At 48.9% G+C, this 15,158-nt stretch overlaps 4 protein-coding genes across 4 annotated transcripts in view; 2 read left to right on the top strand and 2 right to left on the bottom strand.

Annotated features, from left to right (window-relative positions):
* Window positions 1–15,158, top strand: part of LOC309713057 (uncharacterized protein) — a gene marked incomplete at both ends in the record, with an annotated part of 115,407 nt that overhangs the window by 70,647 nt on the left and 29,602 nt on the right. The window lies entirely within an intron of this gene.
* Window positions 128–2,991, bottom strand: LOC309712468 (uncharacterized protein). The gene is made up of 5 exons (XM_082543272.1): window positions 2,193–2,991; window positions 1,764–1,923; window positions 1,628–1,686; window positions 1,456–1,552; window positions 128–1,383 (listed from the first exon to the last, which is right to left on the bottom strand). Exons 1-5 carry the CDS (start codon window positions 2,340–2,342, stop codon window positions 359–361), a joined length of 1,491 nt encoding a protein of 496 aa, XP_082399398.1. The 5' UTR covers window positions 2,343–2,991; the 3' UTR covers window positions 128–358.
* Window positions 3,208–7,055, bottom strand: nudt13 (nudix (nucleoside diphosphate linked moiety X)-type motif 13). Its single transcript, XM_082543273.1, is given in 10 exon segments — window positions 3,208–3,708; window positions 3,823–3,977; window positions 4,085–4,196; window positions 4,259–4,384; window positions 4,530–4,602; window positions 4,604–4,634; window positions 4,720–4,827; window positions 4,911–5,053; window positions 5,131–5,240; window positions 6,682–7,055. Coding segments are annotated over 10 exon segments (1,143 nt in total). The 5' UTR covers window positions 6,772–7,055; the 3' UTR covers window positions 3,208–3,513.
* rpp30 (ribonuclease P/MRP 30 subunit) lies at window positions 10,015–14,943 on the top strand. Its single transcript, XM_082543363.1, has 11 exons — window positions 10,015–10,159; window positions 12,184–12,242; window positions 12,412–12,534; window positions 12,820–12,891; window positions 13,177–13,266; window positions 13,343–13,459; window positions 13,543–13,572; window positions 13,646–13,683; window positions 13,822–13,901; window positions 13,980–14,054; window positions 14,693–14,943. Exons 1-11 carry the CDS (start codon window positions 10,078–10,080, stop codon window positions 14,728–14,730), a joined length of 804 nt encoding a protein of 267 aa, XP_082399489.1. The 5' UTR covers window positions 10,015–10,077; the 3' UTR covers window positions 14,731–14,943.

Consider the following 15,158-nt stretch of genomic DNA (forward strand, 5'->3'; position numbering starts at 1 on the left):
ACCTCGTGCTCCTCAGATTGATCACCAACACTTTTTGATTATTATTATTATTATTATTATTCTTCATGGATCCGTCCTGCAGGATGTTTGTCTTCTTACGTCACTTTATAAAAATGATAAACAAACATTTCAGAACAAAAATAAACGTTTTCTTTTATTTTGAAAGGTCACTTCATGTCATCAAAACCTTTTCAAATTAAAGTTCACATCTGAGTATTATCAGTGTTCACAGTGACCTCAGTGATGACGTCATGCGTAAGCCGAAGCGGCGCTCGGTCCCATTAAGGCAGCAGGTGGACAGAGTCTGTTTGCCAAATCAGAGGCCCCGCCCCCTGCACACTCAAGCCCTCCGGGCCCTTCAGGCGTAGCCGCACTTGTGCAGCTTCAGGTTGCGCTGGTCGGCGTAGCGTTTGCCGCAGCGGTCGCAGATGTACTGCTTCCCACCGGCGTGCAGGTGGCGCTTGTGCGTGCGCAGGTGGCTGCCCTGGCTGAAGCTCTTGCCGCAGACGTCGCAGGCATACGGCTTCTCGCCCGTGTGCACGCGTGTGTGCAGCTTCAGGCTGTTGCTGTTGTTGAACTTCTTGTCGCAGGCACCGCACGCAAACGGCTTCTCGCCGGAGTGCGTGCGCCCGTGCGAGATCAGGCTGCTCTGCTGGCTGAACGTCTTCCCGCACTGGCGGCAGCAGAAGGGCCGCTCGCCCGTGTGCGTGCGGCGGTGGATCTTGAGGTTCACCGCCTGCCGGAAGCTTTTCCCGCAGAGGTCGCAGGCGAAGGGGCGGGCGCCGCTGTGTGTGCGCTGGTGGTTCCTGAGGTTGACGGCGTGCCGGAAAGCTTTGTGGCACTGCTCACACCTGAACGGCTTCTGGCCGCTATGGATCAGCTGGTGCGTGCGCAGCGTGACGGCGCGCGTGAATCCCTTCCCGCATGCCTTGCACACGAAGATCTTGGCGCCTGCGTGCGTCCGCTTGTGGCGCTGCAGGTTCTGTGGCAGATTGAAGCGGCGGCCGCACTGGTCGCAGGCGTGCGGCTTCTCGCCCGTGTGCACGACGGCGTGCGCTTTCAGTTGGCCCTGCTTGGAGAAGCGTTTGCCGCACTGGGGGCACTCGAAGGGCCGCTCGCCCGTGTGCGTGCGCATGTGGCTCTGCATGCCCTGCCGCTGGCGGAAGGCGCGGCCGCACACGCTGCACAAAAATGGCTTTTCTCCCGTGTGCACGCGCAGGTGCGTATTGAGGTTGCTCTGAGATGAGAAGGACTTCCCGCACGCTGTGCATGTGAAGTACTTCCAGGTGACGCTCTCCAGCACGAAGCCCGCCGGGCTCGTCACCGTCGATGGGGACAACAGCCGCTCCGACTCGTCCGGTGGGGCCGCCTCCACCTCGGCTCCTGAGAGAATAAGCACAGCTGATCAGACCATCACACATGCGGGCATACTTCCTGCCGCGGTCGAGCACTCACTCTCTGCGATTGCGCCCAGGTTGATGTTCCCGTGCTCGTCCTTAATGGTGACCGCCAGCACCAGCGGCGTCTCCTGCTCCTCCTCCTTCGAACTGGTCTGCAGGGACACATATACATACACTCAGTCACGGTCAGTGAACGCAGCACAGGTGAGCCAGAGCAGCAGGCTTACCTTAGGGGGCGTGGCTGAGTCACCGCCCTGCTGCCGGAGTCCATACGAGTGCTCGAGCTCTGCCACAAACATAACACAGTGAGGGTGATGTCACTGAGGCTCGGGGGTGGAGTCTTTGGGCGGGGCCAATACTTACCTATATGGGCGTTGCTGAGCACGTTGAGTACGCTCGTCTGCAGTCGCCGGGCGCCGCGGCCCGATGGTGGCTCCGCCGTCAGCCCGACTTCATCCAGCAGGTTGAGGATCTTCCCCAGAGCCTCGTTCCCCAGAGTCTCCATGATGGAGGCGAACAGCACCTGAGGTCAGAGGTCACACCCCGTCACCATGACAACGGTCAAAACTATACAACCACCACCAGCTACAGTCTGGGCCACCAGTCACACCACCACACCAGCTACACTGGGCAACCAGTCACACCACCACACCAAGGCAAGTTTATTTGTACAGCACAATTCAACAACAAGGTGATTCAAAGTGCTTTACAGAGACATTAGAAACAAAAACAAATAAAAAGCAGGATTTAAAATTGATTAAAACAAACGACCAGGCAGTCCTCGCTCCTCACCATCCTCTCGCGGCTCTCCGTCCTCTCTCTGGCCAGCACAGTAGGCTCCTCTCCGGCCTCCACCAGCTTCTTCAGCTCCGCCACTGCAGCGTGGACGAGGGACTCCATGACGGCGGCCAGCTGTGTGTGCAGGCCGGCGGAGAAGCTCATCCTGCGGGCTGACAGGCCGCGGAGCCCTGCCGACCATCAGCGGGACCTCGGGCCGCTCTCAGCGGTTACTCAGAGGACAGAGGGCTCGGAGGAAAGAACCGAGAGTCCAGTCTGATCCGACCCACAGACCCGAACTACACGGGGGGTTGCACCAAGAGCTGCTCTGGCTTCCGGTTCAAACAGGAAGCAGCTTCCGTTTCTAACTGTGATCCGGACAGCGCTCACGGATGTCTGACTGTCGTTCCGCCTGTTTCTGGGCTGGATCAGGTTACACGTTACGGTTTGTGCCTCCAACGAGTAGCTAAATATTTATTTTTTCATCTAAAAATCAAACAAATAAACACTTTCAATAAAAAACGTTTTGCTCTATTTCCATTTACAGCCATCCAATCAGAAACATGATGGATAAACAGAAATCTTTGGTGTACAGAGAAGACCATGTTTAGCTCTCAGCAGTGCTGCCACTCTGGGTCAAAGCTGCACGCAGGGCGGTCGGTCTCATTTATTTATCGTCCTGATACGAATCTCACAAACCAGACTGACTCATTTATCCTGGGAGCTTCCTCACACTCTGAGGACGAGCAGAGCAAACCTGTCATCACAAACTGCTTTATCCTGAGTGAGCCGGAGGACAGATACCACAGAAGAAGACTGATCAATCACGCCCCTCCAGTGTTTCACAGGAAATACCAAAATAAAAGCTGAGCAGAAGCAGGGCAGTGAAAATGTTTCTCTTCCACCCGAGTTCATGTCTGTCCTGCGAGCCCTCAGGTAAACCTGGACAGGTGAGCCACCGCGGCCTCGAATGCCCCTCGGACAGCTCGTTTGTTAAATCGGACGTTTGATGAGTGAACGCTGGTGTTTGCTGATTCTTTCTCAGACAAAAGAAACCGAGCACTAGCTTTTTTCCATTCTGGGATTTTTATTGAAAATTAAAACCAGTTTGGAGGAAACATCAGCAGGTCAGAGACCACGAGCTGCTTCCTGTCGTGACTGACTGAATGTTTTTCACATTAAAAGTTTCTTTCAATAAGATCACAGGTTAGATCTGTGAAGGAGGCTAAAATCAGAGAATCTGAATGGACTTCTGAACTGTGAGATCTCAGGAGCGGAGGTGAAACATCCGTGTTTCAGGTGTGATCTGATGACTCCGACTGGAACTCCGCCTCCATCACTCTCCGCCCTCACTCTGCCGCTGCTGCTCCACCCACTCCCTGATGAGGCGGTTGGCCAGGGCGTGTTTCGGAGGAAGCCAGATGATGGGGGGGTCGCCTCTCCTGGGCGGAGCTTTCACCTGGAGGGCGCGGGTGATTTCGTCCATGGTGAACCAGCGAGCATCTTCCAGCTCTGAGTTGTCCACGCTCAGCTGCACATGAAACGAGAGCAGGTCACATGACACTACATCATTGAGTACGAGGAGCTCCGAGCTCGCTTCTCCTCGTCCTGATTACACAACCTCAATAATCACCTGTGAGCTCACCTGAGTGTGGGCGGGGCTAACCAAGGCGTGGCAGCCCAGCATGAAGGAGCTGTGCGGGAACGGCCAGTGCTGCGAGGAGCTGTAGGAGATGCTCTGGATCTCCAGACCCACCTCCTCCGCCACCTCCCTGCAGAGCGCCTCCTCCAGAGTCTCACCTGGGACCACACACACGCACACACACAGGTGAGTTCTACACACACACAAACACACACACACGGGTGAGTTCTACACACACAAACACACACACACGGGTGAGTCTGACCCATGTCACAGAAGCCGGCCAGAGCGCTGTAGAGTCCACGTGGGAAGGATGGCTGGCGGCCCAGCAGACACCGACTCCCATCAGACACCAGAGCGACCGCCACCGCAGACATCTGTAGACACAAACAGTCAGACCCGGCTCGGTTCTGGTTCAGTTCTGCACCGAGGACGTTACCTTCGGGTAGTAGACGGTGGAGCTGCTGCTGCAGAACCTCTGGCTGCCTGCTCGGTTTCGTTGAGTCGGCTGGCCCGAAGCGCCGCAGAACCTGCTGGTCTGATGCCAACGCAGCAGCGCCTGACCCTGCAGGGTCAGGACACACAGACTACTGTGTGACTCTTCTACTGGGGCGGTATCAGTATCGGTTTGGTGGGACGGTGCTGAAACGTTCCTGATTTGGTACCAGAACCGAACAGGTGGGTATCAGAGGTCAGCTGCAGTCACTCACCTTGGACACTAGAGGCGCCTCAGCTGCGGGCAGCAGAAAGAAGGCCTTCCTCAGATCGATGAAGGTCCCCTGAGGCTTCCTCCACCGCCGCCTGGTCCAGTTCTCCTGAACAGAGACCAGAACCTCCAGAGTCAGGAACATGGCGCTGGCGAGCTCACAATGCAGGGATCTGGATTTCAATCGTTCTCACCGACATCCAGACAGAACTGAGCTTGGTTCTGCTCAGAACAGCCAATCAGAACTGCCTCCTTCAGCTGCGACCCGTCTGAACCGAGCCTCTGTAGGACCAACTGCACATCTGGAACACGAAAAAGCGTCTCAGCAGGAATGTCACCGGACTGTCAGGTCCTCAGCGCTGCTCGCTCGGTCTCGGTTCTGTACCTGAGCAGGTGAAAGCTGCTGGGCTGAAGGTTCTGGTGTCGGGGCGTCGCAGCAGAGGAGACAAGCGGTGGAAGAGGAAGATGGAGCCATCCTTCAGCGCCGCCGCGCACGCCTCGTCGTCCTCCTTCAGCCTGTTCACATACCTGAAAGGACAGATCAGCTGATCAGCCCATCGATCGACCGACTGATCGATCAGTAATCGAGCAAAATAACGAGTTACCTCATCCTGGACACGAAGCTGGAGCAGCAGCGGCTTGGCTGCGTTTTCAGGCCTGAGAGGAGGAGCCTCAGAGGTCTCAGCATGGCTCTGATGTGGGCGGGGTCTCCTACCTGCAGACAGGTGACAGCAGATGACCTCCACACCTGATTCTCTGAAGGACAAACGCTCAGGTACGGCGTCTGTGGTCTGACACCAGAGAGTCCGACAGTGTGGACCTGTGACTGACGACCTCAGAGAGGAGGAGACCTTTGACCTCTGACCTTTGACTTTTGAAACAACTCTTTGTCAACAGTTACACAAAGAAAGAGGGGAAAATATTACTGCACGTGTTCACAGACGCACAGCATCAGAGTTCAGTCTTCACAGAAACATGTGGATGTGCCGCCGTTTCATAAGCAGTCAGACCCTGGAGGTCAACATCTGTGGACCTCGTTTTCTTTCTCCTAGTTAGCATGAATCCCATCTTTGCCTGACCAATGAGAAAGCTGGAAAGGCTGCTGTGCTGCTGTATTTGGGAGGGGAATATGAGCACTCTCAGCGCCGCTGCTGGAGTGATGTAGCTGGGACATCCACCCCACTAATGTAGCAGGGTGGACCCATGGACCACACCCCCCACTGCAGAGCCACTACGTTTCTGCAGCGGAGGCTTGCACACGAACCTCCAGCTGCCTCTCGGAGAACCTGCTGCTAAAAGCACCGCACCACCTGGACTGCAGAGGACCGAGTAACGAAGCTTTGTTGCAGTGGTGGAGGAGCAGGAAAAACAGTTTCCTGGAAAAACAAATTTCCCAGAGTCCACTGTTCCCTCCTGTAGCTGATATAGAGACAAAAGATTCTCATTCAAGTTTTCCTGATTTCCCACTGAGTTAACGACTTCAAGGGATTTTCCTCGACACCCACTGGCTCCAAAAAAGACTAAAAGCTTAACAGAATCTCATCATGAACACTGAACTGTTAATGCGAGCACCGCTGCGGTGCTACTGCTGCACGATGGTCCGATGATGAAGCCCACAGGTGATGTTGCTGACCTTATCACTGCTGTTACAGTGACACTCGTCACTTTGACTCATGAGTATATTTTAATTCCTGGGTTAATTCGTTCTCTGCCATGTTCTGGTCTGTGTCCAGCTCAACAGTGAACTGTTAACTCAAACTCCTCATTCTACACAACCCAGTGAAATAAACTTATCTTACCTTTAACCAATGAACAACCACAGGGTGTAAACTTCTGAAATACAGCCCAAACAAACTCACTCACACTCCCAGCATGCAGTGCAGGAAGGAGAGGAGCATTTTGTTTTAATGTCAGTTGCCTTGGAAACAAATGTACTGTGTTATTCAGAATAACAAGATCAAAGGTTAGACCCACTCACCCAATAACCAACCAGCTGCTGTAAAAGCTGCTGATCACGGCCTGGACTCTGCTGGAGCCAATCACCACGTGATCTGCCCTTTAACTCCACCCACAGCAGTGGGAGCCTCCACCTTGAAACCTGCAGTAACCGTCTGCAGTTACACACACAGTTCTTGTATTAAAGCTGCAGCTCTGACCTTAAATCGGCCACTTTTTGAACGGAGTCTGGTGTGAGTCTCTTTCTTTCCCGTGGAGCTGCTGACGCTACAGCTTCTTCTTCTGCTCATATTTTCATGTTGCTGACGACAATAACAGCAAGCAAACTACCGCCCCCTGCAGGAAAAACACCGCACTTACAGGAATTATAATTATATTATGATTCATGCATGTAATTCATCGCTTATGATCAGTTATGATATAACTAAAATGTAAATGTATTTAAAAATAAAACTGTGTGTAAAGTATAATATTATATTAATTAGACGATAGAAAACATTAATGTGATATAATGAACATAATTGGGATATGATGTCACTGTTTGCTGCGTCATTATTTGAATGTTATTATTGTACTGGGGCCAGTGTGGTTACTGTGGACAAGCGTGGCTCTGACAGGGCTGAACATCCATCAGTAACTGTCTGTTTAAACTTTATTTCCAGTGTTTCACAGTTTGAATAAATAAAGGTTTCATATTCAATTTTCACTTCAGACAATAGTGATGTGTCGGTCGCGAGCGAAACGGCTCTTAGAGCCGACTCTTTGAAGTGACCGACGCGACTGGCGACTGGCTCCTTATCGCGAGCCGTGGGGGGGGGGGGGGGGGGGGGGGGGGGGTTCTCTCTCTCTCTCTCCCCCCCACACACACTCTCTCACTTTTTTCCGCTTCACTCTGCACGCGAGCCTTGTGCTTTGCGCTGAGCAGAGGGGGGAGGGGCGATAGTTACACTCGCAGTAGCACAGGAACAGAGCGGGAGGGAGAGAGAGAGAGAGAGAGCCAGGGACAACAAGGTCACATTAGAAAGGTATAGTAATCATCCACAACTATTTTCAGTTGGAGATGATAAAGGATTCAGAAAGTTTATCCATGCAGTGAATCCTATGTATGCAATTCCAAGCAGGAAAACACTCTCCCAAAAAATAATCCCAGGCCTGTATGACAGAGAATGTGCATCTTCTTTTTGTTTTCTTATTTTAATTTATATTTAATTGTGTTGTGGTTTGCAGTGTTTTGTGTTGTTTCACTTTAAATTTGTTTAAAAGGAAAAGCTGAAAATTTAAATAGTTAAAAGTTGAAATGTACATATTTGGTTTTTGTATTATATGATTTATTTATTACATTTTATGTGGAGTGAATAAATGAAAGTATATTTACGGTGGCCCCTACAGACAAAACACGTACAAACTCCAAAACATGTAAAATCACAACAGACGTGCTCCAGGATGCTAGGGGGCAGTGTTGAGCTTTTGTTACCTACTGGCTACACAAGCCAGGAAGTACCAATGACCGGATTTGGTGTGAAGTAACAGGTAAATGAACATTTTTTTAAAAATTATTATTATTATTATTTTTAATTATTATTACATACCCAAACAATACACATATGCTTTCAATTGTGTAATTTAAGTGATCTAGGTAGCTCTGTATCGGAAGTTCAGTTAACGCTAGAAATGTGTTTTGGAGCTTGTACGTGCTTTGTCTCTAGGGGCCACCGTAAATATACTTTTATTTATTCAGTCCTTTATTCACTGCATGAATAAACTTTCTGAATCCTTTATCATCTGCAACTGAAAATAATTGTGGATGATTACTATACCTTTCTAATGTGACGATGTTGTCTCTTGTTGTTGTCCTTGGCTCTCTTTCTCCCTCTTCTTTGTCTCCAGGGGCCACCCTATATATTTATATATAAACATAAATAAATAAAACCACGTTTTTTTAACATTAGTAATTCCTTTTGTGCATATTTTTATATTGTTGATGATAATAAATTAATTAAAGCAACAAAACAACCCAAAGAGCCCATTGGGAGCCGAAAGACCCAGTTCTCTAAAAAGATCTTGAATTCCCATCACTATCAGTGCGGTAAAAACGACTTTAATGCTACTTAAAATTGAAATGGTTAAGATCTTTCATTAGGAACAAAAATTCCTTTTGGAACATTATTCCCAGTGTGATTTTTGGCAAAATGGGTGGAATAGACTTTTTGTTACGTTGTGACTTTGATTGCAGTTCGTTACCTGTTAAACTCTCAGCTTTCCATCAGCAGGTCCTTCTCTACTGGAAATTAATCTACAAACATAACTTTACTCCTCACAATACCCCTATATGGAACAACAGGTATATCCGTTTGTGTAGGAAATCTGTGTACGTGGATGAATGGAGATCTAAAGGGATTTGGGCTGTAGCTCATTTTATGGATGATAATGGGATCTTATTAAAACATGAGACGTTTTGTGAGAAATTTGATGTAAGATGTACTGTTAAGAGATATAAATCCCTAGTGAAAGCCATTCCAGTCCCTTTGAGATCAATGATAAAAGAAGATATTGTGCACTCTAAAATTTCTCCTGGACTGAGGCAGCTCTGCATAGCTGGAGTTGAATTTGGTGACAGCAGGTTTACAAACAAAGTGATCAGGAATATTTTGATCAACGAAATTTGCCCTAATCCGGTTAAAAGAAATTATATCCTTAAAGAATTTGAGACCATGGAGGTTAAGGCGATAAGAAAAAAATATATTTCACTTCCTCTTTCCCCTAAAGTAAAAGAGGTTCACTTTAAAATCATTAATGAGGTTTATCCAACCAATGAATTCTTAAGACGGAAATTTAATTTAGATGTGAACGCCTGCACATTTTGTGAAAATGATATTGAAAGTCTGGATCACTTGTTTTTCAACTGTGAATCAGTGCACTCCTTCTGGACTGACATGTGGAGCTGGCTACAGTCCAGGAGAATTCAGTTACCACATTTGACGGTGACAGTAATAAAGTTTGGAATACTTGCTGAGAATGCAGATTTTGACCTGTTGATTAGGACGATTTTGTTAATGGGAAAATTTTTTATTCACAAATGCAGATACTTTAAAGCTAAACCATGTATAAACAGATGGCTGAATGACTTTAGACTCTGGGCTAAATCGCTGAAACTTGTGAATAACAAGAAAGCCCATAAACTTGTTTTATTTAAAGAGTTTAACCTATGTTAAAAAACAAAAACAAAAAAAACCTCCCTATTTTATAATCTCGACTGCCCTTTTTTTGCACGTTAGTTTTTGCCTTTGGTTCGAATCCTTCAATGACTGTTCTTTCTTTTTGTGCTAACTCTTTTAACTTTGTGCTTATTGTTGTTGTTTTGGGGGTTTTTTTTTGTTCGTTTTGTTTGTTTGTTTGTTTTGCTATAATGCTCAACCGAGGATGTAACATAATCGGATTAATGATGGTGCCTTGTATGTTATACTGTTGTTTATAAATAAAGTTTAATTTAAAAAAAAAAAAGACTTTAATGCTACTTCCGGCTGTGACGTGAGGACTGCTGTTCCCAGCAGTCTTTGCGGCTGCGCACACGTGGTGGAACGGCGGACGGAGGCATCATGGCTGTGTTTATGGACCTGAACGTGTCGTTTCTCCCGGACAGGAGCGACCTGCGCAGCGTCGTGGAGACGGCGGCTCACCGTGAGTGTCCGCGGCCGCAGACAACGCTCTGTTCGCCGGCCTGCCGCTGCTCAGCCGCGGGAACGTAACGCTCCTGTCTCCGGGACCAGCGGCTTTTAAAAATGACTGTTTTTTGAATGGAGTCTGGTGGAAAAGGGCAGGCAAGAAGTTTTCCATCAGACTCCATTCAAAAACAGTCAATTTAAGGTTTCTCCGCGGTTTGCAGAAACGTAAACTAAAGTCTGTACCCTCTATTCCCGAGAGACTGATGATTTTAATTATATGGTCGCAGTTGTTCCGAGTCAGAGCCGTAACACACTGAACTAAGTAACATAATACAGCTTAGAACAAACAGCTCCATAATCAGTTACACACAGTAAATGTATAAGTGTTAACATCGAGCAACTCTTGTCCTGCGGACTTCGTTCCTCTGATAGTGAGGCTGTAACTATCACAGTGTGTTAGATGCAGGTGCGTTATGGATAATCTGTCTCTCACTGAGCGTGCTCCTGTGATTGGCCAGCATGTCATGGAGTGGGTGGGAGGTATTGTCCAGTATTGTCTTTATTTGGTACAACATCCACCTCTCAGACACCACCCTGAGGGAGACCAGTTCCCTCCCCACAACATTACTGGCCTTGTGATCAGTTTATTGAGTCTGTCGGCTTCTGCAACCCTCAACCTGCTGGCCCAGTGTGCAACAGCACAGAGGATGCACTGACCACAACAGACTCGTAGAAAATCCTGAGCGTTGTCTGGCAGATGTTGAAGGACCTCAGAGACGACTCTGGCCCTGCCTGTAGAGGGCAGTGCTGTTTTTAACCCAGTCCAGTTTATTATCTATGTGCACTCTGAGGTATTTCTAGTCCTCCACAACGTCCTCACGCTGGATTGAAACAGGGGTCACAGGTTTCCTGGTCCTCCTAAAGTCCACAATCGGTTCTTTGGTCTTTGCCACGTTGAGCTGCAGATGATTCTGTGTGACGTCACAAAGGAGTCGACCACAGCCCGGTACTCTGACTCATCACCCTCACCGATGCATCCAACCACCGCAGAGTCATCAGAAACCCTACTGATGATGGAGGTCTGTGTGCAGTGGCTGAAGTCTGTGGTGTGGAGGGGAGAGAACGGTCCCCTGTGGTGCCGATCACCTTGTCAGACACACACTGTGGAAGACGCACATATTGTGGTCTTCCTGTAACAACAGGTAACAACAATCCAGGACACCAGCGAATCCACCTGCATCACTGTTAGCTGATCACCCAGGAGGGTCGGCCTGATGGTGCTCGCCGGCTGGTCCAGCAGACCTGGCTGAGTGGAGTCTTCTCGTTTGTGTCTGAACCTGGTTGTGAGTGAAAGTGACAGATGGGGAAGGGGTGTGGCTGTGGACTGCAGGCTGACTACAGGTAAGGCTGTAGGGGGAGGAGTTTTACCTGCAGTGTAAATCTGGTGAACAACACATTCACTCCTTACCTCTGCCCTCACCCTCCTCTGCTCTCTCATGCTGTTCTGCTGGAGTTTCCACTCCTGCTTCCTCCTGTAAATGTCCTCATCCTCACTGATCTCATCTCTCAGTAACACCTGAACCAGTCTCACCTCCTCTCTGATGCCCTCCACCTGTCACTGAGGAGGGTTTGATGTCTTCAGCCTCTCACGGTCACTTTATTATTAGTGAAACGTCCTGTCAGTCAAGTTTCAATGATCAGCTTTACACCCAAAACAACAAACAACAGCCAAACCAGACTCCATTCAAAAATCTGCAATTTTTAACGGTTTTATGAGTTTAGTTGAAACAAAATGAAAAAGATTTAACGCAGAAATCTGACTCAGCATCAAGTAAGCCAAGGTGCAGTTGTAATCTGTGAGCAGCGTTTACACCAGACTCCATTCAAAAAACAGGCCGTTTTAGAGGTTCCTCTTGCTGTGAGTGTGTCCGTGACATTTATGCAGCTGTCAGTGATTATCAGCCGCCTCCTGCTCAGATGCGTTGCATCGCACGGTGAAAACCTTCCAGCCCTCACACATGTGTTTCTGTCCTCCTGCAGTCGGGTTCTCCACCATCGCCCTCAACTACGTATTTGAGCCCACAGCCAAGAAGAAACAGGTGAGTGCACCTGCTGCGCTGCGTTCAGGAACAGTACAGAAACCGTGGAATTAATATTCAGGTTGAACCTGTCTGATTAGCAATCAATAAATAAAACATCTGTGGCTAGTTTTTAACAAAAAGCATCCGTAGCTTCAGATGTTTATTTTGTGTCACTTCCTTCCTGCAGGAGATCCCCACCCCGACTCCGATCAACGAACTGATCGATCAGCTGCCCGTGGTGCAGGGTCGATCTCGTCCAATCAGAGTGCTGAACAGGCTGACGGTGGTGATGTCAGACGCGAGTCCCTTTGTGAGTTCTGTAAACTCCGACGTTTCATAAACCTGTAAACTCATCGATCACGTCTTCATAATCAATCTGTAAGGCAGGGTGCTGAGGGGGCGGGGCCTGTGTCAGCTGTAAAGTACATTTTAAATATCTGGATTACAGGATTACTCGAGTGGTTAGAGGCAACTGTGGTTTCTGCTAAAGTTGAATTAAAGAGATTCCAGATTACATCAACCGTGTCCATGGTTACAGGATGATAATCTGAAGGGTGACAACCTGATTCATGGTTTGGTGTGTGTGTGTTTTCAGAGGCCGAACGCTCCGGAGTACCGTCGCTTCGACCTGCTCGCTGTCCAGCCAACCTCAGAGAAACTTTTCCACGTGAGCTTCACTGACACGCAAACACTGTGCTGTGTTCACTGACTGCAGGACTTTCTGCTTCATCAGCTTTATTTGCACACTTTTAAAATAAATCTGGCTTTTCGTGCTGCACCTGAACACTGCGTAAAAATAACACTGCTGTGTGGTAACACACACACACACACACACACACAATATACACACATCAGCACCATGATTGGATGCTCAGTTCCAAAACCTCTCATATGCATGTAATGTAACCCTGTGTGTGTGTGTGTGTGTGTGTGTGTGTGTGTGTGTGTGCAGGCAGCCTGCATGGTTTATGACATCGACATCATCTGTGTGCCGATGACGGAGAAACTTCCTTTCTTCTTCAAGAGAGCGCCAATCAACGGGGTGACCGAGCATCGTGACCCAGATTATTACTGCGACCGTCACGTGACTGTTTATTAATGTGTGTGTGTGTGTGTAGGCCATAGACAGAGGTGTGGTGTTCGAGGTGTCGTACTCTGCAGCCATCAGAGACTCCACCATGAGGCGCTACACCATCGCCAACGCCGTCAGTCTGATGGAGAGCTGCAAGGGAAAGGTGGCGCTGTTTCTCCAATGCTTCCTGTACCAACGACTCGACTTCCTGTCACGTGACTAAATTGTGTTTGTGTTTTTTCTCAGAGTGTGATTCTGTCCAGTGCAGCTCAGAAGGTCTGTGATCGGTGACTGTATTGATCGCTGATTGATTGGTGGCCGTGCTCAGTACGCTTATTTTTGTTTGCAGGCTCTCGAGCTCAGAGGACCGTATGATGTCACCAACCTGTATCCTTCATCAGTACTACTGCGTGTGTTACTGCAGTACTACTGCGTGTGTTACTGCAGTACTACTGCATGTGTTACTGCGCGTGTTACTGCGTGTGTTACTGCGTGTGGTGTTGTGGTCCTGATGCTCCTCCTCAGAGCTCTGCTGTTCGGTTTGTCAGACGGAGACGCCAAAGAAGCCGTCTCGTCCACCTGCAGAGCCGCTCTGCTGCACGCAGGTGAGCACCCGGTGCTGCACCTGCACCTGTGAGCGAGCACGAACCCTCTCACGAAACACTTTGTTTGTTTGTGGTCAGAAACCAGGAGGACAGCCAGCGGAATCATCTACACCACGAGGAGCCAGCAGGAGGCGCCACAGGGCTCAGTAGACGGTAGGTTTAAGTCCGGTTATCTTTACAGATGTTACAGATGTTTGTGCTCTGTGGCGATTGAGCTGCGGTGGAATAAAGTGATGATGAGCGAGTCAAACACACCTCTTGAAACTGGCTGATATCAGACACGTCCATGTGCTGGACGTCCGTCCTGAATGTCACCTGGATGTTCGGGTTTATTGAAACATTTCTTCCTGAAGAAGTGACCTGAGCCGGCTGCAGCGGGACTCACGGTCAGGAATACTCATTTCCCTCACAGACGGTCGTCTCTAAGCCCGTGTGACTGAAGCTTCAGTCCAACACTGACGGACGGCCGAACGTCATGTGATCAATGGCCACGTCTGCACAACCTCAATAACAGCATCAGAGGAAATGACCCTGGCCCTGAGATGGTCGCTCTTGGAAACAGACATTTGTTTTATTCAAAGTTTGGTCATTCTGTGGTCAGAAAGGAGGACATGTCCAGGATGTGTTCTCTGGATGGCAACTTCTGAATGTTCCAGCGTGTAGCAACATAACCGGAACCCAGAGTGGGGTCCTGTGTACCACCGAGTGGGCTTCGGAGTACTGATTGTAAGTTGTGTCATCAGTGCTGAAGATAAACAGGTAACTGACCAGGTGTGTTTCTACCCGAACAGGTGAAACTCCAGCAGCCAAGAGAGCCAAACCAACGTGACCGCGAGAATGACCGACATCGGAGGAGGAGGGGACTGTCAGTTGTGTAGGGGGCGTGGCCGATAGCGGTGGAGGGTGGGGCATACGGTGGAGGAGGGCGGGCCAACTCCGGTTTCTTCTCCTGCCTTTTTTTTCAAATTGTTGATGTTTTTTTTGTTTCTGCTGACAGTTTAAAGCAAATTCTGAGTTTAATAAACAGTTTGAAGAATTCACATTTGTCTCTGTGCAGCAGGGCCTCTGCTTCCATCCTCTGTGCTCCCCAACAATTCAAACAAAAAGTCCATTTATATGCAGATGAAACTGGTTTTTATTTACAATCATATGGAAATTTGGACTGTGCAGCTCTGTGAGGACCAAACTGTGACTCAGCAGCTTGTAGAAGCTCCATTATCATCAGCATTAATGGTTTGCTGTGGTTCACTCAGCTTC

This window comes from Aulonocara stuartgranti (assembly GCF_965226115.1).
Source record: "Aulonocara stuartgranti genome assembly, chromosome: 8".
In the NCBI taxonomy this organism is placed as follows: Eukaryota; Metazoa; Chordata; class Actinopteri; order Cichliformes; family Cichlidae; genus Aulonocara; species Aulonocara stuartgranti.

Coding starts and splice junctions, on each gene's coding strand:
- rpp30 (XM_082543363.1), top strand. CDS start 10,078: ATGGCTGTGTTTATGGACCTGAACGTGTCGTTTCTCCCGGACAGGAGC. Junction 13,684..13,821: donor CCGTATGATGTCACCAACCT/GTATCCTTCATC, acceptor GCTCCTCCTCAG/AGCTCTGCTGTTCGGTTTGT. Junction 14,055..14,692: donor GCCACAGGGCTCAGTAGACG/GTAGGTTTAAGT, acceptor CTACCCGAACAG/GTGAAACTCCAGCAGCCAAG.
- LOC309712468 (XM_082543272.1), bottom strand. CDS start 2,342: ATGAGCTTCTCCGCCGGCCTGCACACACAGCTGGCCGCCGTCATGGAG. Junction 1,687..1,763: donor GCTCAGCAACGCCCATATAG/GTAAGTATTGGC, acceptor TGTTTGTGGCAG/AGCTCGAGCACTCGTATGGA. Junction 1,384..1,455: donor CCTGGGCGCAATCGCAGAGA/GTGAGTGCTCGA, acceptor TTATTCTCTCAG/GAGCCGAGGTGGAGGCGGCC.